At 34.0% G+C, this 27,780-nt stretch overlaps 3 protein-coding genes across 3 annotated transcripts in view; 1 reads left to right on the forward strand and 2 right to left on the reverse strand.

Annotated features, from left to right (window-relative positions):
- LOC106103491 overlaps positions 1-14,858 on the reverse strand; it is a 60,644-nt gene extending 45,786 nt beyond the window's left edge. The window contains exons 1-2 of the mRNA XM_013283271.1: positions 14,605-14,858; positions 14,116-14,485 (exon numbers count right to left, since the gene is read on the reverse strand). Of these exons, the coding sequence (XP_013138725.1) occupies positions 14,116-14,217 (102 nt within the window). The 5' untranslated portion in view covers positions 14,218-14,485; positions 14,605-14,858. The remainder of the gene's footprint in view (positions 1-14,115; positions 14,486-14,604) is intronic.
- Positions 14,859-17,496: 2,638 nt separating this feature from the next.
- On the forward strand, positions 17,497-25,717 carry LOC106103713 (tetratricopeptide repeat protein 21B-like). The gene is made up of 11 exons (XM_013283548.1): positions 17,497-19,528; positions 19,833-20,118; positions 20,803-20,996; positions 21,070-21,462; positions 21,746-21,850; positions 21,945-22,116; positions 22,901-23,069; positions 23,511-23,714; positions 24,251-24,349; positions 24,771-24,889; positions 25,388-25,717. Exons 1-11 carry the CDS (start codon positions 17,597-17,599, stop codon positions 25,624-25,626), a joined length of 3,912 nt encoding a protein of 1,303 aa, XP_013139002.1. The 5' UTR covers positions 17,497-17,596; the 3' UTR covers positions 25,627-25,717.
- Positions 25,718-26,285: 568 nt separating this feature from the next.
- The window catches only part of LOC106103492, an 18,417-nt gene continuing 16,922 nt past the window's right edge, over positions 26,286-27,780 (reverse strand). Inside the window, exons 12-14 of the mRNA XM_013283272.1 lie at positions 27,769-27,777; positions 26,909-27,080; positions 26,286-26,549 (exon numbers count right to left, since the gene is read on the reverse strand). Of these exons, the coding sequence (XP_013138726.1) occupies positions 26,456-26,549; positions 26,909-27,080; positions 27,769-27,777 (275 nt within the window). The 3' untranslated portion in view covers positions 26,286-26,455. The remainder of the gene's footprint in view (positions 26,550-26,908; positions 27,081-27,768; positions 27,778-27,780) is intronic.

Genomic DNA, 27,780 nt, shown 5'->3' on the forward strand with positions numbered 1-27,780 from the left:
AACCACTAAATAAGAGACTAAAATCTTCGGGGATTATCCGATGAGTCACGCGACTGTCGACCGACTAGCGAAACTGAGGCCGTGAGACCTGTGCGGCGTAGGTGTCCTTAATAAGTTGAATCATAGAGAAGCGACTTCACTAATATCTTGCTACAGCGAATGGTACAGCGTGAGTTTATTGTTCAATGTTGAAATAGTCAAGGGCGCTCCGATGTGCGTGGAGCGTCACAGGCGTTGTTTTTTCATGGCGAACTGCGTAGATAGCGGTACGGAGGCGACGGGCGACGAGGGTGGCGCGCGCACTCAGGGGTGCATTGATCGGATCTCCATTGCGCATGCTCCACCCCCGGAATTCTCAACTCTTTTGACATTTTACAAATTGTCGCTCTAGAGATTATTTGCCATTAAATTCTTTGTAACTTTAGTATTAGGTTACATAATCCAGATAAATTACAACCATTATTAGGAAACTCTAACTGAAAAGCTTTGTATAATATTTTGCTACGAAAAAAAAAAATAAGTTTATATTTTAAACAAGTTACTTCTCGTTTGTTCATCTCAATGCGGTCTTTTGCTTTTTATGTAAGGTTTTAAAGCGTTTTTATGGACTTGGTTTCTTGATTTCCTTGTGAACGTCTTGGTAATAATAAAATAATTAGCACAGTGTGCAGGTTTTTTTTTAAAGGAAATAATTTTTTTTTGTATCAAGGTTCATTCACTCATAAAAACCTTTTATTTGCGAATTCAATATTTTTAAATCTATTTAAAAATAAAGCTGCTCAAAATAGCTTCGTATGTTCTTAAAATCGTTAAAGCTACATTACCTTTACTTTTCCTTTTACTCGTATATTCATGGTATTCTTGAGTTGTCATTTGTTTTATATATGAGCTCTGTACAAATATATGAAGCACTTCATATCCCACTCAGTTAAAGTCGTAGGTGTTGCAATCGATCAAGACCACGTCACTGTGAGGGAGAGTATCAACTATACATTTATAGATATGTTTATCTATAGACTTGAATAGAACTACCTACTCTTACCTAAAAGTCCAAGACATGATAGATGATAGCTCCCTGGCATTTGTTGTACTGTTAAATATATTATTTCAAAAGCTGTGGTCATTTGAACACTGTCACTGATGGATTTTTAAACATTATGAAACAAAAGTTCTAATTAAAGACAGTGTTATAAATTTAACAGACTGGACCTGTGTCAAGTGTAGGGCCAGGAAGCGAGAACAGGTTTGCTTTGTTAATGGTGTCTTAAAACAGGTGCCTGTCTATGAGAGTTATTGAGCTATACAAAACTGTGTCAAGGCACTCGGGACAGTCACCACCGCCGTCGTGTTAAAACACAATCATAGTCTTTGCGACCTTAATGTCTTTGGATAAACACTTAAAATTTACGGAGATAAAAAAGAAATATATGTTAATTTTTACGGGAAACTTAAATACAAATTATGTACATTACTATATATGTATAGGTATTTTTATGATTTAACACTGATCAATATGTATGAAATGAATGTTTATTATCTATACTAATATTATAACTAGAAAATATTTGTATCTTCACGTAAAAACTACTGGGCCAATTTCAAAAATTCTTTCACCATTTGAAAGATCAATCTACGAGTAACATAAGCTATGTTTTTAATATGTTTTATTTTTACGCGGGCGAAGTCGCGAGCAACAGTTAGTATCTTATACGTGTGTATTATCACTCCTACGCATATAAAGCCTGTGTGGGTGTAGCTTAGCTATTCACGAAGAAGTTATGTGAAAAGTTAATGGACATACCAAAGCACACTGTCCTTAATACGGAAGTGCAATCTTGTGAGAGATTTCTAATGCGTACAGTAATTTAGTGCGGATGCTACAAGAAATAATAATGATAATAACTATCAACTAACACGCATAATTCTATGACAGTTATATGAAGAAAATATTTTATTAAAATTCATTTTCAGGTGAAAAAAGAAATCTAAAAGAAAAGAAAAATGTCAAGTTCTTTCTGATGTTTCTTGTATATTGCTTGTATGAAATATATTTTCTCTTTCTGTCGAATGACATTTTTCACAAGTAGTGTCTTTCAAATGAAGTCATGAATATTTTACTGCAGTTGGCTGCAGTAGATTGTTGACATTATTACGCCTGCCAAGATCGCCCTGCTCTATAACAGACATGAGGGAATGTTATTCTTATTTATGTATTACTTACCTTTCAAATTGTTAAGCCCATATAGTACTAGTGTAGTGTAGTATACAGATCGATATAACAATTTTTAAAAAGCCTTAAAGTTAAACGATAAAATAACGTAAGACACTGAACAATTTAACCATGTGGTAGATGCCCTACATTCGTCGTCACCAAACTTGGCAGAAATACCAGTCATACTTCTGAGTTATTATTTTTAATTAAATAAGTTTTAGTTTTAAGCTTTATTTGTTTATTTTTTTAAACCGTGTATTTAATTCGTTGAAATCTTTTCGTCGAGATTATTAAAAACGATCTGTGTTAAAATCTTTAAAAAGTCATTGTCCGTTCAGAATGCAATTTCCCATTACGTAAACAGTCAAATTACTCAGAGCACGCACAAACCGCAAGTCTTTATGGTAACATCAGTAATTCCACTTTTTACATTTCATAACACAGACAGATGTCAAGTCATAAAATTATATTATATAATAAGAATCATCTAAGAAAGTAGAATAAGGAATTTAACGTTTTATAGCCTGTTTAAAAAGTTTGCAATGTCTGTGAAACTTAGCCCCTAAGCACACGTGTCGCTAGAACCGCATTGTGCGCGCAGTACAACAAATGAATCAGTCAATACCAATGACATCGTATTGCATAAACCTTTGATGATGAATAAGAACTCACGTTTGCTTATTTTGTTTACTATTAGGTACCTAGTAACTTTGTAAGTGAATGTTAGTGTTCTAAGCCTATTGTAGCATGAATTTTCTTGTATTTTAATAATAAAGTTGTTATTATTAACCTATTGTAATGTCTAATATTGTTTTTGTTGCAGTTAACTGCTTAAGATCAGTGCCACTTTCGCAATGTTCACTCTATGATGACTGTGCCAAACGCTCTCGTGTTCTCAAGTCACGACTAGAACTTGGTCGACTAAAAAATCTATATTTCTTACAACAACATTGTAGATTAGGTTATATTATTTCCATTACGTTTTAAATCAACAATAACAGCAAATATGTATTTGAAGTTTTATTTGGAGATTAATTTTATTGTTTTAACTAACCTGAAAGTATTTTTATGTCCCATTTTAAGGTCTTCATTCACAAAGAGGATATTTTTAGGTACATTAAGTTTGTTAGCCTTAGTTATTTCTTTTTAACCAGACTCGATCAAGCGAGGTCATAAAATTTATACATTACAAAATAACTCATTTTTTTCTTAGATACAAGGCGTGAAGAATGCATGTAATAAACGCCTCGAGCTTCTACCTCACCCGCATAAATAGCATGGACTCTGTTTATGAAATGAGGTGCCGGCCCCGGTCATTCCCCGGGCCCCGTGTGACCACATTCCTACGGGAGCTTGTACGCAAACTTGACGTCGACAGTATGCAGACATATTAAAATAATGTGTTTTCTTTTTATTACAAATTTAATTATTTGAATCGTACCATTCGATGGAGCTAAGTTACCTGATGACAGACACGTCATGGAGAATATCATCATCACCAACATCAATTTTATTAATAACTATAAAAGCAAACATACCTCAAATTTTACTAAATAGACTTAATACATTTTCATCATACAGCATGTTAGTTACCTCTTAGGGCCTAACCTATACTACGGAGCCTACTCTGAGCCCCTCAGTGTGGGCTATCTTGAGTTGGTGATGATTTTCATCATAAATATTCCAAATACTGACTTCCTGTCTTCTCTCCGTAATACTTTTGGAACTCTCAATATTTTTTAAAACGTATTACGTTTTTAATCATAGTGAAATTGTCAGTTGAAAGTGAAACGAAGGAATTCAGAGATATTGTAAACTGGATTGACAAGATACGGTCACGTCCAATTGGCCTATTCAATATTTGCCATACATATTTAATTTGTAAAGTCGATATTTTACGTGGGCGTGTCGAAATACTTGGAAAACATTGCATTCAATATTGCAACTCCACTTCCAACTTCAAACTTCTAGCAGTGAAACCGACATTCTTTTAAAAAGTGTGTAATATATTGTTTTATTTTACTACTAGATTTTGCACTTGACTGTGTCCGTGTGAAAATAATAAAAACAGAAGGAACTAGCCTGTATTCTTGCAGACGACAGTTTGACAGTCTTGACGACAGTCAAAACTATGCCAAATTAAATCCAGATCCGTTCAGCAGTTTAAGCTACAAACTCTAACATACCTCCATCCTTCCATCTAAACTTTCGCAATTATGATATTAGTGAGATTATTAAGTTTCTAATGTAACTACTTAGTTATTCTCTAGATTTTAAGACATGTATTGATACTGGTTTGAGAATAAGATATTTTATTAAAACCTATGTTCTCTTGAATATTAAAGTGATTATGGTTGGTAATAGATCTTCACTCAATGACTGTCATGAGAGAAAAGCGACATTCTCTTATTGAATTACAGATGAGCTACAAGAAATGTAGACAATTTTCATTTATCGTTGTTATTATAAGTTAATTTCTAAGTATCCTGATGCCTAAGAACTATTTATGAAGTTTCTAAAGTGATAATTTTTGATGTTCAACTAAGTCATTGATAACTTGGCCGTACTTTTCATCATCAGCTCACTTCCCAACGAGGGGTTTGGAGCATACCCCAAGTTAGGGGTGACTAGGCCTTAGTCAACCAAGCTGGCCAAGTGCGGGTTGGTTGACTACACATATCTTTGTATTTCTTCGCTGATATGTGCAGGTTGCATCACGAATAACTTTACTTCTGTGAAATCAGATAAAATTGCTTTAAATAATTTAACAACGCAACTTTTTAAAGTTGCTTAAAAACAAGATAGAACACTGATGATATTGGAACTCAGAGCAATTTAAGACCTTCCAGCACCGCTAATAGTTAATTATGTGAATATGAAGCAACTGCATTAACAACCAAGCATCAGCAAGAAACCTTCGCTAGGTAAAACCGGCTATCATTATAAAAGCCACCGCGATATAAGAAATGCTGACAAGAAGTGGCTTTGCCTACGCGTAGTCCGGACCGGTTACGTAAGCTCTTACCACTGTCTTGTATAATTAATTAATAACATTCCATACCGCTGCCACGAGAACGCATCAACTTCATTTGTTTCATAATTTAACATCTGCCTATTGTTAAGTCTTAGTTATTGAAGTTCATTGCTCTAGTAACATGGAATAAACTAATATTCTCATATGTAAGGCTTTTTCATTGTTCTAAAAGTAATGTTTTTGTTACTAAAATTTGTGATTGACTTTATATGAAAGTTATACAGTTTATAAGATTGCTGAATAAACGGATCTTAACCACTTCTCTTCGTAAGCGTCTTCGATAATCTGTCAGACGTCAAAACGTCCTTATGATTTAGAACTCGGATTCTACGGGAGTAGGATAAGGAGATGATGATGATGATTACGATAATAATTTAAAAAGTTAGTATGGTTTCAGTATTGAGCAGATGAAGAGTTGTGATGACACATTGAATTAATTACATTTACATTTTTATCACGTTGACGGACCGTTACCAATTTGGTCATATCCAAAAATTAATGCTAATAAGTCTGTAAGTTATGTACGATAAATGATGAATAAAGAATGGCTTTGGAAATACGCTTTATTAAAGTTCCAATAAGACGTATCTTCGCCTAAAGGGGCCGACACTGGCATTATGCCCTTCGCGTCAATTCTCTGTACCTTTCCTGACTAATTGCAGTATATCAGATATCTAGGCACGTTTGCAAATTATCGGGCCTCGAGCGGCCGTGAGAACGAATACTACGTTCATACAAATGTATAGTACAATCCAAACTTTATGACCACGCAATTTTACGCGAAACCCTCCGTACAGCTCAAAGCAAGCACAAATTTCATCTATCGGTGACGCATAACGGGACGAAGGGTTGCTTAATCTTACTAATATTATAAATGCGAATGTTTAGATGGATAGATGTTTGTTAGAGTTTGTAGTCCAAACGACTGAACGGATTGATGAAATTAGGCATAAAGGTAGATAATCGTCTGGATGAAAATATAGGCTACTTACTTTTGTTGTTTTTTTGAAAGCTTAGTATTTGTATACTTTCCCTTCCCCAGCAGCGGGGCCTTAGCACGCGCTCGTAACTAATCGGAGCTATTATAAAGAATGAATGTTTTAATACTTTCGTATATTAATCCGAGGGATAGTGGTGAAAGGGGCGAGAGAGTACTCGGCCAATGTAATGTGACCTGCACCTACGGGCGTATATCTGTGGCCAGGTTGACGAGATTAAGCATAATTTTATTTCCTTTAGTAATGGATTTGGACAATAAAGTAAATTCAGATGACCTTTGAGATGAAAGTAAATTTTATATTAAGTACTTGGTTGTATAAACTTTCGTTTTTTTTTTTTTAAATCTTCCAAAGTTTTACTTTGTAAAATGGTGTACTTTTGACAAATTTACACCAGAGTCGTACTATACTGTACGAATTAAAAACGATCTATTTAAAAATTGCTCCAGTTCTAAAGTTTTAAAGCTCTAAATTAAGCTTGGAACGGTAGTTTTAGATTTTTGCAGACAAACAAATCTTTCTATTTTTGTAAACATAGAATATTGAGTAACATTCTCGACTTGTATATATATACTTGTATAAATTTCATTCAAGTTTGCGAAACTCTCAAACTGGTTTAATAGCCACTAATTGAATATCTAATCGTGTTAGATAGAAACATATCCTCGTAATCATAAATACATGTTGACAGTTGCAGTTCTAGGAAGAAGTATATAAAATGCGAAATGTAGGGTAACACTTGCGCCTTAGACTGTAGAAAAATGGACTAGGCAATGATCCGTTATTGTACTAAATAAATCCAATCACTTTTCGTAGCGAGTGAGATAATTACAATCAGCCATTTTTCCAAAAGTTCAATGTGTGTCATACAAGTTTAAAACTTATTGTTCCTCTGTTTGACAGAGGGAATGCCTGCGCTTTACAGGTCCTGTCTCTTCAAAGTCAAATGTTTGCGCGGCCGCACCTGCGACATAATCCCCTTCATGCATAACTTGGAAGCTTTCTCTATGGAAGATGATCTTATTTCGATCTAATCATAGATAAACATGATATCTTTTACAGACATTTCTTTTGTATTTTATTAACAAACAATGCACTGTTGCGTGATACTGAGTATTACTTGATGTACTTTCGAGAAGAAAGTAGAATATATTGTATCTTTTTTTTTCACGTAGACCAGTATAGTATTCTAAATATGAAAAGATTAAGAAACAAAAATATGAGTTTAACAGGTATTCTATTTCTAATTAAATACATGCCTTCTCTTTCTATCTAACTTCCACGTCTGAAAGTAACGTGAATCAAAAGTAATTTGCACGTATTTAAGAACGCTAAACGTGTAAACAATAGGTATACGAGAGAAAAATAAAGTGGCACAAAACAGATAATGACGTTTACATACATCAACGCACAAAACAATCAGCGTGTTAAATCAATGAAACAACTACTACAACTACAACTACAATGAAAACCCTTTTTTATACTCAAACAATGCTTTTATAAAACAATGAAATACCTGCGTTATAGAGAAAGCTCCGTATTTACTCGCTGCATTGATACACTTGTAGAATTGCAAACACATTTTTAACCACTTTAGATGAACGATTTCTTAAGACAAGTGTTCTAACAATCCCGTACAGATTGAAACATTTATATTTATTATCTAGCGGTATATTTTTAATCTATAAGAGTTCATAGAAAAGTATCATTCTAAAATTTTATAAAAGCTATAGAAAAGTTAAACTACAAAGACTTTTTTCGTAATAGCGATAAACCGTAAAATATCGGAACTTATCTGTGAAGAGCATTTATAGTATTGCAAATTGGAGTGTGAAATATTTTCAAATTCGTACATTTCGATATAACAGTTACGTATTATACACTAGCTTTCGCCCGTGGCTCTGTCTGCGTGGATATAAAAAACAAAAGTAAATAGCCTAAGTGTTCTTCCAGACCGTCTTGTATCACTATGCCAGATTTCATCGAGATCAGTTCAGCAGTTTAGGCTACAAACACTAACAAACATCCATCCATCTAAACTTTCGCATTTATAATATTAGGTAAGATGAATATTTTGACCTAAAGATTTATTGACCTTTGAGAGCTTTTTAATAGTGTTACTACTGTAATATTAATATTGCTAACTAGTTAAATAACATAAAGTTAAATAACATGTACACTTGTAGCGTTGTGTTAATTTTAACGGTTCAATGTTAAATGCTTTGTCATGGCCATTTGTCGCAATCAATGAAAGACAACGTAAGCGAACATGAGTGAGTCATGTTTTATCAGATGGAAATAATAATAAGCTACATTTTAATTACCTTTTTGTGTATCTGGGAATTTAATTTGTGTCTAGGTTTTTAAACTGTATATGAAACGTTTTGAATTCTTTACTGTACTTTACTTTATAACTAACTTATACCAAAATGTATTATTATCCTTTTCTAATCAAAGGGACTGAGAGAGATAAGAATATTTTTTGTACAGTCTTTATAGCGGGAACCCGCGGTAATTTAATGTCGTTAAACTGTTCCATTCCGTTACATTGTAGTTACAATGTTTTCAGGTGTGTGGTGTCAATGTTGCGAATCGTGGTAAATAAGACATCAGGGACAACGTGCGAAGCAAATTATCGTTACTCCCGCCGTGTCACGAGCCAAGGCGATCGTGTCCGCTCGGCTATCCAAGCCCGCAAATATATTATTAGCCTATATAAATCGCAATAAATATTTGATCGTGAATTTATTGAGGTAATCTGATGAAGAAAGATCATACTCTTTCTAGAAGGACAATCAAAAGCTATCTTATCTCCTTAATAAACTATAGAAGTTTTTGTACCAAAGATTCTACAAAATTTATCCTACGCTAACAACGGCAACATATTTAGTGAACTTTGAAATGATGTATCGCTATAGGATATGATAGAATTAGAGTAGAGCAGTTGGTTTACCGTCTAGGGCGCAAATAGGGGTGCCACAGGTCTAAAAATTACACAATCTACTCATATAACCTTGTTAACACCACACCACCTCCGTGGTCATGGTAAAAACTAGAACGCCCTCCGTAGAAATCACGCCCTGTGCCCAAAATTAACACTTGATGCGAAATAAATGTATAAAAATTCAGTTGTATTATATGCATACACGTGAGACAGTTCACAAAGACGTTATAATTCAAGCGTCTCCAGTTACACCTTCCGAGAAAGTAAGCGAGTAACAATATCCAGTACATGCGTTTTGTTTCTACAAAGAAAAGAATAAAAGATCGCATCGAGAAGGTGAATCGATTCACCACAAAAGCGAAAGCCTCGCAACTTCTCATGAGTATGTTTGAGAACATTTCACACGGTACCCTTTAAATTAAAAAGCGTAATATGATAAATTAATTTATTCTAAATTCCGCATACCACACTATGTGTAAATATGTCGAACAGCTCATTATTATTTCCACATTATAACTTTAAATTTAATAAAGTACAAAACGTACTGTTAATTTAGCATTAATTTTAAGCTGTAATAAGTCTTTTTTCCCTTCGACTTCTTAATATTTTCTTAGCTATTGAATTAAATTCGTCGACATCGCAATAATGCATTTTATAAGTTAACTTCCTGTTGTGAAGTATTTTCGGAGGACTAGAATACAAGATTTATTGACAAGTTATTTATAATTTAAAATTGGTCTAAATACGTATTTATGGAGTAAAATTTGTATCGATTGTTCCGTGAGGCTCTTCGAGTCTGCGCACACTTAGCAAAGTTTAGGACACACGAGGTATTTGCAGACATCTACACACTTCAAGCCCAGACGCTGCGTTACCAAAACAATACATTTAAAATATCGATAACTTTAAGAGCACATCACTATTATTAAGTATAGCAGATGCGTACTCCCATTTGTGTTACTACTAATTTAAAGCAAAGATTTTGTTGCTCAACGTGTATAAAATAAAAATGTAAAAAGTAACAATGGCTGCCATTTCGCAAAATCCTCATTAATGTTTCTAAAACTTCATACTAATTAAATACAATGTAATCTCAATATTATTTTGATAAAAAAACATAAACAAATCTTGCCGCTCCGTGCACCGGTGGTCGCGAGAAGGAAGCTCTTATTCCGCAACATTATTCATTGTATTATTTCAAGATTATTATTTTCTTGTATTACGTCAGAAGGCATATATTAAGGAACTTATTTTTAGAGTTATTATGACCATGGTGAGTAAATAATGAGTATTAAGAATACGTCATTCAAAGAAGGGTCGACATACTCGAACTTTTTCAAAGCAGACGGTTTCGATGGCTTCATGTTCATGTCGGCGAAGCGACGTTCGCTATACACGGATTGCTGTTTACAGGCGTTGTCTAACTTAAATAAAAAAACGTACAGAAAGAGGATATTTTCTCCGCCTTCTCCAAATCACCTTCCAATTCCCATACTTTTCCTGCCCGAAAAGAATAAAAAGTCTAAAATGAGACCTACAGCTCAGCTAAGACTGCATTAAGCAATCCATATATGTTAGTCACCCTATCTTAGGGTAGGATCCGATCCTCTCAGTGGGGACATATAGTGAGCTGGTGATGATGGTGATATGTTAGTTCTTACTTGTGGCTAATGTGCAAGCAATAAATATCGGAAGTCCGGTCTTTAAAGTTTAATACTGTGTTGCAGGTTCATAATTACCATAATCTCAGCAGCACTTCTAATTTCTAATTGCATTTTGTACGTGTTACTAACTCTAACTACCAACGTTCACACATAAAGATACAAAACACTTTCGCTCACGCTTCTTTTTTAATTTGAGGGATAAAAAGTATTTTATTAGTGGAAAAAAAAATTTAAAGCATACCTATTGTGTTACCATCTCTCACGGTAATATACTTTCTTCAGTTAGGTAAAAGATAAGATATTTTAACCAGCGATAAAACGGTCCGTCAATTATTATAAACTAGCTGTCGCCCGCGACTTCGTCTGCGTAAAAAAAAAGGTTATAGCCTTTTTGTTCTTCCAGACTATTCTCTACACCTATACCAAATTTCATTGAAAACCATTCTGCCGTGTTGGCTACAAACTCTAACAAACATCCATCCATTTAAACTTTCGCATTTACAATATTAGTATGATTGAATATAGCAATGTACAGATTACGTCCGAGCAGTGAAGTATAATTCAGAATTGATAATAATTTATAGTAATTAATGATTTCAGATAGTTCTCACGTAACCCTTACATAAGTCGAAAGTCGTAAACAACCTTAATTCATGTATGTCGAAATCAATCCAATGAAACGGTCCCTTAACTGCACAACTTTCGATAAACTCCGTGAAGGGTTATTTATTACGTAATACTGTTAAAAGTACTGTAAATCGTAATATGATAATTACTTCTTGTAAATGCAGAACAGGATTATATCAAGTTATCGACTTCCTAAATATTACGGTGAACGAATGAATAAATTTATTTTTCGATAACAATCCGTAAATCCTAATAATTGAATAAAATAGAGATTAGATATACGTAACTTCAATAAAACGATGATATCTATACTAATATAATAAAGCGTAGACACACACTATTTTGTGGAGAAGGATGTCAGCAATCAAAGCATAGTTTTGAATGATCATTTTTTTGTGATAAAGCCTTACACTTATAACGCGCTTTAGGTTATATATTTTCACGCTATTAAACTTAGGAGGTAAATAAATTGGAAAAAACATGTGGGAAAGAGACCATAAACAACAAGCTGCCAACATCAAGGAAGCAAGGTTGTCATTTATGCATTTGAATTTTGACATTTGACATGTACATAAATAAAAAAAAAGGATTACAATTTCATGCCGATTAAGCTGCAGGAACAGCTAGTGATATAATAAAATATAAGTATTTTAAACTAATTTAAATTGATAAAATATGTCACCGCAATCTAGATAGGGGTTATATTGATGACTAAGGTAATTACAGAAAGAGATCTAAGCATAAGTCAATAATAAATTAACATACTAAAAATCTTGGTGCATCTATAATTTTCTTACTACAAAAGACATGCGAAGGTGATAAAGTTTTGATAAGCAAAGATAAACAACATATATCAACGTATAGAAACTCGACAGACACTATTAAGTTATTAATTAACGAGGAGGTACTATTAGGGTGGGCAGCGAGTTGGAAAGTCTCGGTGAATCGCGAGCGATGGTGAAAACGTAATTATCATGTAACGCTATAGTCTGGTGACTGAGACTGTTGTAATTACACGATTACAGGTCTTCAAGGTTTCGAAGTTACTCTAAATTAAACTCCCCATCCTCATCGGGTGTCTCTTCCCATATTTTTCTTTTTAAAAAGCGGTGGGAAGGTCTCTGGAAAAATCCCAACAAATTAAACCTGGAAATGCTACCACTTTAAGCCTGTCTTCGCTCTGTCTACGAACGACAGGAAGACGTAGGATGCGGAAGGAGGATCGCATTCTGTAAAAGCATTGAAGAAGACCTAAGTCTAGCAGTGGGCAGAGAAAATCTCATATGATTTCCTCTGCCTGTTCTATGTTATGTAGTGGTCTGCCTGAAGTTGTGCTCCTTTGTTTTAGTGCACTTAACGAATTTGCTAGTCTTTTTTAAAAACCTTAATCGATGAAAGAACGGTTATGTATCTTATTCTGTCAAGATATTTGTAACTCAAGTAAATCGTAAATAGCCCTATTGTAAATGACCGAGAATATCAAATGGAACAATCAATTGAAAACTACAAAGGCTTTCTTCGTTCAACACGAATTGATCGATTTGAAGAAATCGATTAACTTTGTAAATCGATTCGATCGTAAACAATCTTTCATAAAGGAGTGTTAATCCATATTTTTCTAAAACGGTATTAGCTAGTTTTAGAAAAAACATTCACTTTCACATTTCTAGCCTATGTCATAAATTATGGACATTATTGAACTATAAAAAAACTAAGTTAAGAAAGAAGCACTTACGCCCGTGACCCAAAAAGGTGGGCATAACCAACAAAAAGCAATACCACAATTTCGTTTCTATTTTATTGTAACTAGTGTCATACTAGAAAAACAAGGATCTATAGATAAAATGTAGCAATTAAATCTAGAAAATGGAGTCATTGCTTAATAGCAACAATATCAACGCAATGTAAACGTGCCTCTTATTGACACCCGTTAGACATTGAAGACAAAGTCTCGGTAACCTTGGCATTTAAAGAATAGATAATTTATTGTCCGTTCCGTTACGTAGTTGGATGCAATCGCGGTTACAATCATAGTCCAAAAACGTTCAAAATATTCAAGCAGCGTTTGAATAATTCAATGACTCATACATATAATGGATGAATTAATTTATGACGTGCCAATAGGAAGTTAATATACCTTTATCTATTGTTTATCTACATAAACAAGTACATAAGATTACTCATTGATCACATCATAAAAATTACTACTAGATTTTTATAACAATTTGTTCTACGTAATTTTTTAAAATGTATTAAAAATATTTTGCATTGTATTCCTCTTTAAATCGACTTAAAAAAACAATTTGATTGTGATGGTTTATAATCTGTGGTCTTTATTTGATCTGTGAGCATGTGGGTATGTGTAAATCAAAATGCCATTTATAACCTGCCAGCTACCGTCAGTACGAGTATAATCGAGAACAGGATGCTGTTTTGTCTCGGAGCTCAAAGCTTCAATTACCTTCTTCCGTCCCTACTTTTCTCTAGATAGGACAAAACATACCGAGCTTTATAACGCTCTTTTTATTATCAGACGTTTCCGCTTCGAGTATAAACGGTACGTGTGAATATCGAATTGGAATACTTATCAGTACTTACGTACGTATAAAATCTATTAAATTATTTGTTTTACTTACTTTTCTAACATATCCGCTTACACTGCTGGCCAAGCTTTCAGCATCATAGTGTCGGGAGAAGGCGTAAGCGCCCGGATGGTCCCGGGATACACATTGCCCCATAAGCCCGCCCCCCACTTGCACCAAACAAACAATATCACATATGTTTCTTACACTTTACACTTGTAACAACACTTACTACAAACATAAAATTCAAATTTTGAATGGTATCAACGTAATGGCATCACCGTTCGAAATATAAATTTAAATTGCCGCCTACACTCGCTCCAACTTGAATTACAAAAAGTAAAAAAAGTGATGGAATCCTAAGTGGATAGAATGTTACGCAATGCTTTATTTCTGTTATTTTCTTTGTTGTTTCATGGGATTTCTTTATAACGAACATGTAAAGAAAGTTTACTTTGTAAATAGTTTACATACATCACAACATTTTTAATCTACAATATTTATTCAGTCTAACATTAAGACTTTGTATATTATTTTACCCACCTTTAATTTAAATTTATTAATTTCCTATTTCGTATCTAATCAAATAAATTAATTTGTTTACAACCAAATAGCATTATTAAGTTACACGTAATATGTGAATTAAAAAACAAAAACACTTTTGTTAGTAATTACGACTAATATTTACAAAACATTATGTTTATGTTTATTTCATTGTAACGTCAAAATCACTAATCACAGATAAAAAAGGCGCGAAGCGCGCACTGCGCCTAAAATGCGACTGGCATGCGCGAGCGCCTGCGCACGTCCACTCTGCCAGCTGTTTACTGATACCTAGGGCTGTGCCACTGTACGGAAGGACCAAGTGTTTTGCACTTAAAGCCACCTAAGTTGTTTTAGTGAATGGAAATCTCGAAGAACCCTTCTGTCTTATTCATTCTCTAAGAGATAGGAAGAATATTTCCCTCCTACCCCGATAAAAAAAACTACCAATCCTTCTTTTGTATTTGACTTCTATATCTTCAGATCAAAGTAGGCAATGTAATAGTAGGTACTGGATGTCGTATCCATTCCGTCGTAATAAGGGTGGACATCGTATTATTCCTTATTCGCTAAGGAGTCAACGGAAAACGGATCGTTGGTCGTCTTTTTTACGGGGTTCTTCTTCAGATCCACATTTATGCAAGTTGACAACCCTATCCCTTGCCCCATTCACATGCACCGGCCACGCTTACGTCAGCTCGCGAAGCCGTTGGGATTCATACCTGGGGTGAGTCCTTGTCCTTGGTTGGACATACAGGGTACGAGGAGTTACTATCCTTATTAGAGATACTATCCTTTAAGTTGTATTTACACAAAATTCATTAAATAATCTATCGAAGCTTTCGCAATAAATGAAATTACAGAATGAAGAAATGTTAAACAATTAACCCATGGAGTCATATATTTATTATTCCCATCACATACCTTGTAACAGTTGTTTTTTCAAGACTTTTTAACGGTGTGTTTTTATCTCACTCCCAAATTATTAAATATTCATAGCATGTTCACAGTTGCTTACAACAAATATATTTTATAAATCAACATGGAAAAAGAATAAAAAGGAAGGAATCATCGTCCAAATCAAAAAATATTCAGACCGGTTACACCAATATTCTATTTTGACGGATAGACCAGGAACAATTGATATTTCCACTTACTTTTCTTAAAAAAAAAATTTTTCTGAATCCTTGATCCACCAACCAACATAACCTTAAAATTTATAAATTTAACCACAAATGATGCGAGACCTGTTTGTTTTTATAGTTTAAAGCAGACTATGTCAAACAACAAAGCTTAGATTATTCAATCGATTAATCGCGCTCTTCAAGCCTTACCAGTCAAGGTCAGCGACCGTTGCCAATGAGTCATTTCAAAAGTGCTTTTTTATTTATAGCATTTCAATATTAATGTAAAATGTAAATGTATGTAAAATGTAATGTAAATTAAAGTTAAATTAAGCTTTAAATACAATATAGATGCATATATTCTCGATTTTATTAATTTAGATACGCGTTTCATTAATACATATAAAATGCCGTTGAATGCAACTCACGTCTTTTAAAGATCCATTTCCAAATGTGGAAATCTCGACGCTAATAGTGTATAGCGTACTAATGGCTAATTTTAATGATATAGGTACTTATAAATAATTACTCAAGAGATTAAGTTTCGTTCTAATCATTCTTCTCTCTGAAATACATTCTGGATACATATTTTACATACATACATCACATATGAACATCGCACCAGGGAACAAACCAAATATATAGTTTTTGCGGGGTTATACTTGTGTATGATTCTAAATTGTGTTTTTGTAAAATGTCATTAAATAACAATAAATCTAACAAACACGCTGGATGAAGATTAACATCCTTCGAACCCCAATAAATGTTCATTAAGTTAACGTCCTAATAAAGAGTGAACAATATAGAAAGGAAAGATCTTATCATCATTATGGTTTCAAGTGTTGGTAGCTAGGCTTTTCCTAGCCTGGCCTGGCTAAAGAAAAATAAATAAGACGGAGTAATGAATTTGATCGGAATGTACGGCAAGGAAAGGGGAAAGGAACTGGTACTGACGCCTCTTTATTCGACCGTGTTTGTTATTTAAATATAAGTAACATTATTTTATACTAAAAGAAAGTATCTTTAGTAAAACGCAAATTATTGTATTTATTGAAATAAGTAGATTCTATATTTGACATAATTCGTGACAGTGACAATCAATGACATTGACATTAAAAAGTTTTTGTATACAAATTGCAATTTGTATGTTGTAGAAATAAAATAAACTAAATATTTTCTCTGATTAACTCTTATTACAGAAGTTCCATTGGGAAATTGGAATGTTAACCCGTCTCAGTCTTAGATCTTTTTCCACGGAAGCCTTAAAGGTTGTCAACAATGTTGCTAAGCAACAGTTTGTAGTGTCTTTACAAGGCGGTAAGTAATCGATTTCTTATTTCATTGTAATCTTGCATTATATGGTATATATATTTAAAACTTATATAACTTTTCAACAGCAGAAGCCACTCTAGATTATAAAAGGAGTGGCAAAAATATAACTTTTATCTATACAAACGTACCGAAACAATTTCAAGGAAAAGGAGTTGGAAAATTACTAGGAAAGGTCTGTTTTTTCAATCTCATGTATCAAATTTATATTTAGCAATATTAACTTATATTTTAAAGTCTTTACATTATATAAAGTTAAATAGGGATATTTAGTCAAGTAAGAGAGAGAGAGAGAGAGAGGTAAAAACGGGTGCTATAATCATTGAGTTTAGTTTAGTTCTAATAACTTGATAGTCTATGTAACTTTGAAATAAAACTATTATTTTTTTGTTCCAGTATGCATTTGATTATGCTTTGGAGAATAAATTGAATGTGACATGCAAATGTCATTTTCTTGCTAAATATTATAATGATAATATAAGTAAATACAAAGATTTGAATGTTATTATGGATTTAGAGTAATTGTTTTCTATACAACTATGGATCTTATTTGGTATCATAGCAATATCCACTATTATTTAAGAGAAAAATATTATGGAAAAGTTAGAAAAATCAGTAAGAAAGCTTTATCACAGTTTAATGATTCAACAGAATTTATATTTTACAATGCAGTTACATATGTGTTAGAAGGCCAAGCTCAAAAAGGAATAAATGAACTCACACCAATACAATCTGACAAAAATTTACAACTGGCCACTATAATTGCAATAATTTATGGCTACAATCATATTAAGAATACAGAAAGCGATGATCTTTACAATTTAGAATCAAAATTAAAAGAAGAAAGAAAACAAGGCACTGCAATTTCACTTTATTATGCTGGATTATTCTTATCTTTTGCTGAGAAATATGAAAAAGCATCAGATTATATTAATAAATCGTTAAGAAAAGATCCTAATAATTCTGATACAATAATTTTAAAAGCCTGGAATGATATGTACATGAATATTGGTAAACTACCCACTTCCATACTAGATGGGTTTGAATTAGCTTTAACTAAAAGTGATAAAAACATTGAAGCATTACTTGGAATGGCAAAATTTAAATATTTTACTAAAGATCATGATGCATCTAATTTGACATTAGACAGACTTATAGTAAGTAGCCCCGGTCAAGTAGTTCCATTAATGGAGAAATTGAAAAATGAATTTGCAATGCAAAAGTGGGAAGCAGTATATGACACAATGGAAAGAATATTTCACCAAGAACCAGATAACATTGATACTTTTAAGATAAGGATTTTTATAGAATTATGTAAAAATTCAGATTATATAGAAGCGGTGGATCAATTGAATAGGTTATTTACTATTTTAGAAATAGAAGAGCCCCATAATGGCTACCAGTTTTATAATACAGCACAGATATTTTCTAGAATTTGTGGCAGATCTAGTGCTGTACTTTCACAAGTTTATAGATTCGCACAATATGCGTCAGAAATGTATACAAATGATGTCAATTATTTAAGTGAAGTTGGTTACCAATGTATACTTCAAGGCAAATATAAGGATTCACAAAACTTTTTTAAAGCTGCAAGCAAAATAGATAGTAACTCAATAACCGCATTGTGTGGTTTAACTCTTTGTCAAATGTTTGAGAATGGTCCGACTGACCAAATTGCCCAACAAGTGGAATTGTTATTTGAAATGCAAGCTAATGAGAAATTTCCAATTCTATATTTACTATCAGCACAATTAAACAAGAAAAGTTCTAATGCGGTAACATTTCTTAAGGAAGCATTTTCTACACAATTGTTAATTGCTGATCGTCATCCTTTAAGTTTGGTATACATTAAAAAATTGGACCCTGATTTTTTGCTTGAAGTATACAAGGAATATAAAAATCATTTACCTAAGAAACCATTTGTGATAATCAGTTACTTATTGTACACACAAGAAGGTAACAATGTATCAGTGAATAATTGTTTTAAGATATTGGAAACTATTACTAAGGCATGTCCCGGTTTGATTGTGGCTTTATTTGAATTAGCAAAATTGAAATTTTTATTTGGATATTCACAAGATGCTCAAAAGTTAACACAACAGATCATTGATTTGGATAATACTCATGCTGGGAGCCAAGTATTATTATCCCAGATTTATACTCAACAGCAGTTGTATACAAAAGCAGCACAATGTCTTGAAATGTGTCTAAGTTATAACTTTAAAGTGCGGGACAGTGCTATGTATCATTTTCTCAATGGTATTATATTAAAGAATGTCAACCAACTTCAAGATGCACTATCAAGTTATACAACCAGTCTCCAAATATTAACGAGTAAAAATTCTGTCACAAATCTGAACCGTTCCTTTGAATGGGATTTGAATACAATAGATAAAGCGTCACTTTATTTGCAAATAATCGAAACTCAAATGGAATTAAATCAGTTTGGTGAAGCAGAGAAGATAATGCAAGTATGTTGTTATTTTTTACATCAATTTGACTTTAATGTGTATAAGTATAACGACTTGTCCCACAATTCTTGTAAATTGTCAGATAACAATCCAAAGGTATAAAATGTATGATGGAAATTGAATTTTGATACTCTATCTGACAGTGACATCACTTTTAAGCTATCTGAGCTTCTATCAGCCAGTTGTAGGATAGGCCCTTAATGTTTAATTTACATGTACTACTAGTTTATTTTCCTATTTAGCTTGTACTAATTAATTTCCTATTAATGTGATTTTGTGTTACATAATTATTTTTGTATTATAGGATGCAATACAAGAAATATCATACACATCAGAAGAAGGTCGTTTACTTATCGCTCGTGCGGAATTAGCACTTAAGAAAGGCGATGTTGACAACGCTATTGATATTCTAAATGAAGTAAAACCTGGCCAGCCGTATTATTTCCAAGCTCATAGTAAAATGGCTCATATTTACTTGAAAGATAAGGAGGATAGAGCTAAATTTACTTCTTGTTTCAAAGAGATTGTGAACAATCATCCTATGGCGGATGCTCATACGATGATGGGAGATGCATATATGTCTATATTAGGTTTGTATGAATTTAACTTCATCATCTAACCGACTTTAACTCAGTAACAAAGGGACTGTCTTCCCTCATCACAGTTTCTTGACTACATCACCTTTCAAGACCGCTAGACGATGAACTAGGCTAGGCGCATTGAGAAGGGGCTAGTAGTATCTATACTAATATAATAAAGTGTAAATACACACTTCTTTGTTGCCTAAGATGTCAGCAATTACAGCATATTCTTGAATATATATTTTTTTAATAAAAAGCCCTACACTTACGTCACGCTTTAGACTATATATTTTTATGCCATTAAACTTATTGGGTAAATATTTTGGATAAAAACCCTAATGTGGGAAAGAGACCATAAGTTGCTGCCAACATCAAGGAAGCAAGGTTTGTCATGTCATGTCATTTTGACATTTGCAATTAATAATTTGACACATGTAAACAATAGAATAAACTTTCATAATTTTATGCGGATGAAGTCGCACGGGAACAGCTATTTATTTTTAATTCAAAGGAAATACTTAACAGGTGGACTTGTTTATTGAAAACCAAACAGTTTTTAGTTACTTATGTAGATTTATTCTTACAGGTATTGTAAGGTTATTTCCATGTAGTTTATATTTTTGTCTATGTCATTTCGTTCTTTTCTTAAGCAGCTAATATGCTTAAAAATATATTATTGTATGTAATTTTTAGAACCTATACAAGCAGCGGATTCTTATGAAATGGCGTTAAAAGGAAACCCCAAGGATATGCAACTAATAAAAAAACTAGGAACAGCTCTAGTAAAGATGCACGATTATGATAAAGCAATACAACATTACGAAAATGCCATCAATCTTCTCAATGACGATGAAATAAAATTTGAATATTTAGAACTTCTAGTCAAGGTAAAAAAAAATAGACAAATGTCTCTAAACTTCGTAACGTATTAATGTAAATATTACCAATTATTTTTCGCAGTTAAAACAATATGACAAAGTCGATTCAACTATTACAAATGATTTAAATCAACTGTACAATAAAGACAAAGATATTGCAACACTCAAAAGGCGTATACGTCTCCTTTTAATACAAGCGAAATGTCGGGATTTAAAAAATCCTAGTAGTGGCAACACTAATCTGATACTCAGTGAAGCAAAAGATTTACAAATGGCGATTGTAAAGAGAGTAGAAATAGATTCCAGAGGTGACATACAAGAAGAGAGGCAGAAGTTAACTGATGTTCTCTGTATGCTGGCGAAAGCAAAGTCATTGAAGGAGCCAGGAGTGGCTGCCAGTTTATATTCTGAAGCACTAATACATTCACCGAGGGATCCAAATACTTTACTAGCATTGGCTAAACTGTACGCTCAAGTAAGTAATAATTATTTATAAAATACCGAGTTTAAACACAAAACAAATAGAACATTGTAATCTTTATTAAACCACTAGTTTTCCCTGGCGTACCCGAGACACCGTTCTCATGGAATTAAAAAAAACAAAAGTGAGTAGCCTAAGTGTTTTTCCAGACTATCCACTAAGGCTACAAACTTCAACAAACATCCATCTAATCTTTCGCACTTATAATATTAGAATGTAGTATGATTTATAACATTACTATGATTTCTGTATGTGGTTAATTGATACTTTATTTTAGATGAACAATCCAGAGAAATGCGAGCAAACGTGTACCCTCTTACTCAATACAGACCCGAATAATGAAGCAGCGGCTGTCATGATGGCGGATTTAGCATTTCGTAAGGTAGTAAATAAAAAAAACGAAAATACGTCTCTCATCACCGTGTTCTAATTCGCCGCCAGCGCCATCTATTGATGGGTTAACGTGTATGGTTTAGGTTGACTTCGAGACGGCGCAGAGGCACCTGACCCAGATCCTGTCGGTGCGGCCGTGCAGCTGGGCGGCGCTGGCGCAGCTCATCGAGGTGCAGTGGCGGCGCGGCAAGCTCGCTGATGCTGAACAGGCACTCGACAACGCTAAAAACGCCATGCAGAATCCTGATGATCCAGGTTTCATTACTGCTACATACTTGAATTATATATACTATATATAATACGGTCGGTGTCTAAAAAATCATGGATATACATTTTAAATGTATACTAATATTATAAAGGGTAAACACATTACATAGTAACGGATTATGTCTGTAATCACAGTTTATTTTTTAATTAATAAAAAAAAAACTACACTTATAACACGCCGTAGGATATATTTTCACGCTATTATACTAAGGGAGTGTAAAATTTGAAAAAAAAATCCGTCGTGCGAGAAAGCGATAAAAACTACAAGCTGACAACATCAAGGAAACATGGTTCCCATGGTAACGGAAATCTTTTTAATTACCAGTCCTTCGTTGTCGTTATACATTTGAGTTTTAACATTTGCTATTGAGAATTTTACAAATGTAAACATTAAAATAAAGTTTTTATAATTCCAATCGGATGAAAGGTAACATTGTGACTGAGATGACATATGATAGAGTTATTACAGGACTAACTTTGACCGCGACTCGGTCCGCGTGGAGTTAAAAAAATGAAACTAAATAGCGTATGTGTTCTTCCAGACTATCCTCTACATGTATGCCAAATTTCATCGAGATCCGTTCAACCGTTTAGGCTACAAACTCTAACAAACGTCCATCCATCTAAGCTTTTGCATTTATAATATTAGTAAGATTAAATCTATTGCGCCACTAAGGGGATAGGAAAATGAGGATGAGTTTGATTGGGATGAAGCCGCACGGGTGCAGGTAGTTAAGGTAGCATTGGCAATGTAGGATGTGTGTGGTGTCAGGCTACCAGTACTGCAGCGGCGTGTGGGCGGCGTGCGGCGCGCAGACGAGCGCGGCGCTGCGGCGGCTGCACGCGGCGCGCCGCTCGCGCTCGCGCTGGGGCCGCAGCGCCGCGCGCCGCATGGCCCTGCTCTGCCTCGCGCACCACGCCCCGGACACCGCACAACACTCGTAACTTACTATTCATATTCATATCTACCTTTATTTACATGATTTTAATGTACTTTAACTGATCAATTGATAAAACGAGAGACTTCAAAAGATTGTATATTGATTTCAAACTAATAGGACAGATGAAGGTAAAATTTAAATATGGCGGCCATTGAGGCATCTTTTAGATATAATGTTAAGTGAAATTATATATTAGGAAAAGTTATGTTTGTTAGTGTTATGTCAGTAAAAATGTTTCACAAGTAATCTTTGTATAGTTTTATCGTGTACCTACAGTCTGTCTATGGTTAAGTCTTTTCCGCCGTAGTCAGCCTATGATCTAGGCTAGATTTGGAAGAGCACTTACCATTATCTCTTTTTGGTCTTACGCATATTTTTTTTACATATTTGAGTCTGTCCCTCTGGCGACATTCATAGTCTATGGTATTGATTGTGACACAGGGAAACGAGACTATTAGCTCTGAAGACAGCAGAGAAGCTTCTGTCGGAGGTAGATCCAATAGAGCGGAGGTCGCTGCAAGCGCTGCTGTTGCTCGCTAACAAGCAGAAGCCGCAAGCTGAGAAGGTGCTGCAAGATCTGCTGCCATTGGCCACGGAAGACGCGTACCAAGATGACCCATACTTGATACTGGCCATTGCTAATGCGTAAGCTTAATAATTTCATATTTATTTGCTTTAATTATAGTTCAACTAGCTGTGGCTCTCGACTTTGTCCACGTGAAATTATAAATAATAAAAATATGTTCTATGTTACTCAGCGATAACGCAGCTTTTTAATGGTGAAACTTTTTAAATCGGTCCAATAGTTTTTTCAATACATACAAGAATACAAATCTTTTCTCTGTATAATATTAAGTATAGATAGGCTGGATCGCAACGATAATCTTATTAATATTATGAATGCTAGTTGAAATAAATGGATGTTTGTTACTTTGTAGTCTTAACGGCTGAACTGACCTCGATGAAATTTGACGTAGATATAGAGGATAGCCTGGAAGACCTTGGCAACTTGCTTTGTTTTCTTGTAATTCCACGCTGACGGAGTCACGGACGAAAGCTAGTTATGATTTTTCTATATCCAGTTTTTTTGTTTTTCTAGTGGTACACTGATCACATTATTTGACAGATCGTATTAAATTATTTAGGTTATAAATATAAAATGATAATTAAATATGTTACAGTTACAATATTCTGAAACAACCAACTCGTGCAAAGAATATTTTAAAACGGACTATATCTTCCATACCATGGACTCCGGAGAATGCTGATGGATTAGAAAGGTATAGGGAATATGCACGTTTTTTTCATTTTTTAAACATTTCTACATGCTATAAGATAACCAGAAAAATTCCATGAAAAAAAAACAACTATTGAACTAAAAAAACGCGGACGAGTGTTGTGACGTCATCAAACAACAACAATGTAATTGATTGGTTCTCAGAGGTCTCAAAAGTCAAGTAATTAAACCTCCCAATAGTTTGCTTTGCCCAATAGCGTTGCGTTTTTAGAATTTCGCAGGGATTTAGAGAAATACACTTTTAAATTATTAAATTTCGCTACTAAACCATATTACATTAAAAAAATCTTTATAGATGTTTTTATAGTAATAAAGTATAAAAAAATAATGTAATTGTATTATGACGTGCAATAGTTAAGTTTTCTCTAAGTATAACTAATGTTTATTGTTTTGTTGATGTTTAGATGTTGGTTAGAAGTGGCGGAGGGCCAGGTCAACGCCGGCCGACTGGACGCCGCTAAGGAACTTCTCACCAAAGTCTTGAACCACAATAACTCTTGCGCCGCCGCTTACCAATATTTAGGTACGTCTAACTTCACAAGAAATTAATAATTTAGCGCATTACTTTTGAAGTTATTTAATGTTAAGTTTTTTGAATAATGGATAAAGTATGAAATGTTAAATTATTTATTTATTTATTATTTAAATATGTAACAGCTTTTAAATGATTTTGACGCCGATTTAGAAGCAAAGTATCTAAGATTGGTTTCAGTATTTGGCCGTATATTATTTAACATAGTAGACAATATAGTAGACTAGCTTTCGCTCGCAACTACGTCCACGTGAAATTAAAAAACAAACAAAAGTAAGTAACCTGTGTGTTCTTCCAGACTATCCTCTACATCTATGCTATGTTTCATCGAAACCCGTTCAGCCGTTTAGGCTACAAACTCTAACGAACATCCATCCATTTAAACTTTCGCATTTATAATATTAATATGATAGTAATAGCTAATAAAGTTTTTTTTTACAACAAACGTATTTATTTCATGTGACTTTCTACAATAAATATTTTTATTAGGTATGTTAGCTGAAAAGGAGCAGAATTATAAGAGCGCAGCTCATAATTACGAGAACGCGTGGACGCACACCGGGCGCGCTGAGCTCGCGCTCGGCTACAAGCTGGCGCATGCGCTCCTCAAGCTGCGCCGCTTCCCCGACTGCCTCGCCGTCTGCCGCCTCCTGCTGCAGCTGCACCACGACTACCCCAAGATAAAGAAGGAAATCATGGACAAAGCGAGAGCTAATTTACGCACATAGACTAATCATCATCAACAGCTCACTATACGTCCCCACCGAGGGGCTCGGAGCCTCTAAAGTAAGGGTGACTAGGCCATAGTCAACCACGCTGGCCCACTGCGGGTTGACTTCACACATATCTTTGAATTTCTTCACCGATATGTGCAGGTTGCATCACTATGTTTTCCTTCACCGTTAGAACGTCGGGTAAATTATGTACATATGATAATTCGAAAAAAATCGAAAATCACATTGGTACATGGCGGAATTTGAACCTGTAGATTACAAGTCAAGTGCTTAAACCACTGAGCCACCGACGCTCTATTATAGACAAATACTCCACTTCAAATAACTGCTTGGAGGCATTGCAACGCTGCATATAATATAATTTTATCTGCAATGTGCAGTTAAACCGAAAAAGATAAAAAAATCAAGTCATATTTGGTTGTTTTCCGAATATGCATTTGAATTTCCTTTAAATCAATTTAAAATTGAAAATGGTACACTGTTGAAAACTTTTTGTGTTACGATTGAAATATTTGTATATTATGTGAACAATTGCTAATAAACTTTAAGAAAAAAAACTTGTTTCATTTATTCCTTGACTTCTTGATTATTTTTGTATAACTTATTAAGCACATTTCTGTGTGTTATCGTTCTTTAAAAATAAAACAAACACATAAAGTATGCTAAATATATTTCATTCACACAATAACTTGTGACAACAATCTTCGCGGATACTAAAACTCAGTTTTAACTGAACAGTTGAACTGTCAGTTAGAACTGAGTGTATGAACACGCTATAAATATTTCCGCGAACTATTCTTACTACTGATACGTTTATTTTAATCTATTCCTCGTCATCATTTTCGAGGATCGTCTTGAAGCAGAAAGGCTGGAAGATGTAGCCGAGACCGGAGTAGAACTTGCTCATGAACTCCACCCTGGAAAATGCAATCTTAGTATCAATCAATTATTATGGCAAACATAGTATAATAGAACCTCGATAAGTTAAAGTCCAAGGGAAACACAAAATATTTTAAGTTATAGAGGTTTTAAGTTATCAAGGGTCTATGTTATAGAGGTTTTAAGCTCGGATGGGAAAGGAACATATTATTTTTTGAAGTTATAGAGGTTTTTAAGTTATCGAGGTTCTACTGTTTTTAATATTTCTTTCGGAAAAAGGTAATTATTAAGGTTTTTCAATATCAGATTAGAATAATTTTCCATAACCATAATTTAATAAATAAGGGGTTTAAAAGTAATAAAATACATTTTGCTTTTATAGTTAATATGTGCATACCAGTGCAGACGCAGGGTGTGCAGGAAGGCGGAGAGGCCCTCCATCATGACGAGGATGGCGAGGGTGAAGAGCGCCCAGAAGCAGAAGGCGACGTACAGCTTGATGCCGCCCACGTACGTGGGGTCGCGCAGCCCGAACGCCAGCACCATGTCCCACAGCACCTCCGACAACTCTGCACACAACGTCCACATTCCAATAATTTACTTCGAAAAACACTCATTTTGCATGCTTTTACATTGGTAACTAAATATTTCGCACTTTTCGTTTCATAATTAATATTATAGACTAGCTGTTGCTCGCGACTTCACCCGCGTGAAATTAAATAAATAATAAAAAAGATAGCCTATGTTACTCACACATAACATAGCTTATTAATGGTGACAGAATTATTGAAATCGAGCCAGTAGTTTTTGAGTTATTTCAATACATACAATAATACAAATCTTTCCTCTTTATAATAATAATTTTATAGATGTGAAAGTTTGGATGGATGTATGGATGTTACATATCCAAAACGGCTACACGATAAAATATCACAATTTTACAACGTAATCTGGAAATACATACAGACTTGTATTTTTTAATACACGTGAATTCGCAGGCAGAAGCGAGTTTGACATAACTTTTATTATTCACAGATTTAAATAAAACAAAAACTAAAATTTGTACTAATATTTGCTTATACTTTGTTGATTCCTAAATTTAAATATAAACCGCGTTTATTTGTAAGGCTGTACATGTTAAATGAAGTATACCACTATAGATTAGTGATAAAATCATTCAAATCGGTTGAACCGTTTTTAAGATTTTCGCACACAAACACACAGACATGCAGACAAAAACATCAATATAAGTTTTACCTGCGTGAGCGA

The sequence above is a fragment of the Papilio polytes genome, unplaced genomic scaffold, assembly GCF_000836215.1.
Source record: "Papilio polytes unplaced genomic scaffold, Ppol_1.0 DF823731.1, whole genome shotgun sequence".
NCBI classification, from domain to species: Eukaryota; Metazoa; Arthropoda; class Insecta; order Lepidoptera; family Papilionidae; genus Papilio; species Papilio polytes.

What these genes read in the sequence shown, in the direction of transcription:
- LOC106103713 (XM_013283548.1), top strand. Translation starts at nt 17,597, where the DNA reads ATGGATCTTATTTGGTATCATAGCAATATCCACTATTATTTAAGAGAA. An exon ending in ATTTAGAACTTCTAGTCAAG is followed by an intron (nt 20,997 to 21,069) that starts GTAAAAAAAAAT and finishes TATTTTTCGCAG; the next exon opens with TTAAAACAATATGACAAAGT. An exon ending in TGGCTAAACTGTACGCTCAA is followed by an intron (nt 21,463 to 21,745) that starts GTAAGTAATAAT and finishes ACTTTATTTTAG; the next exon opens with ATGAACAATCCAGAGAAATG.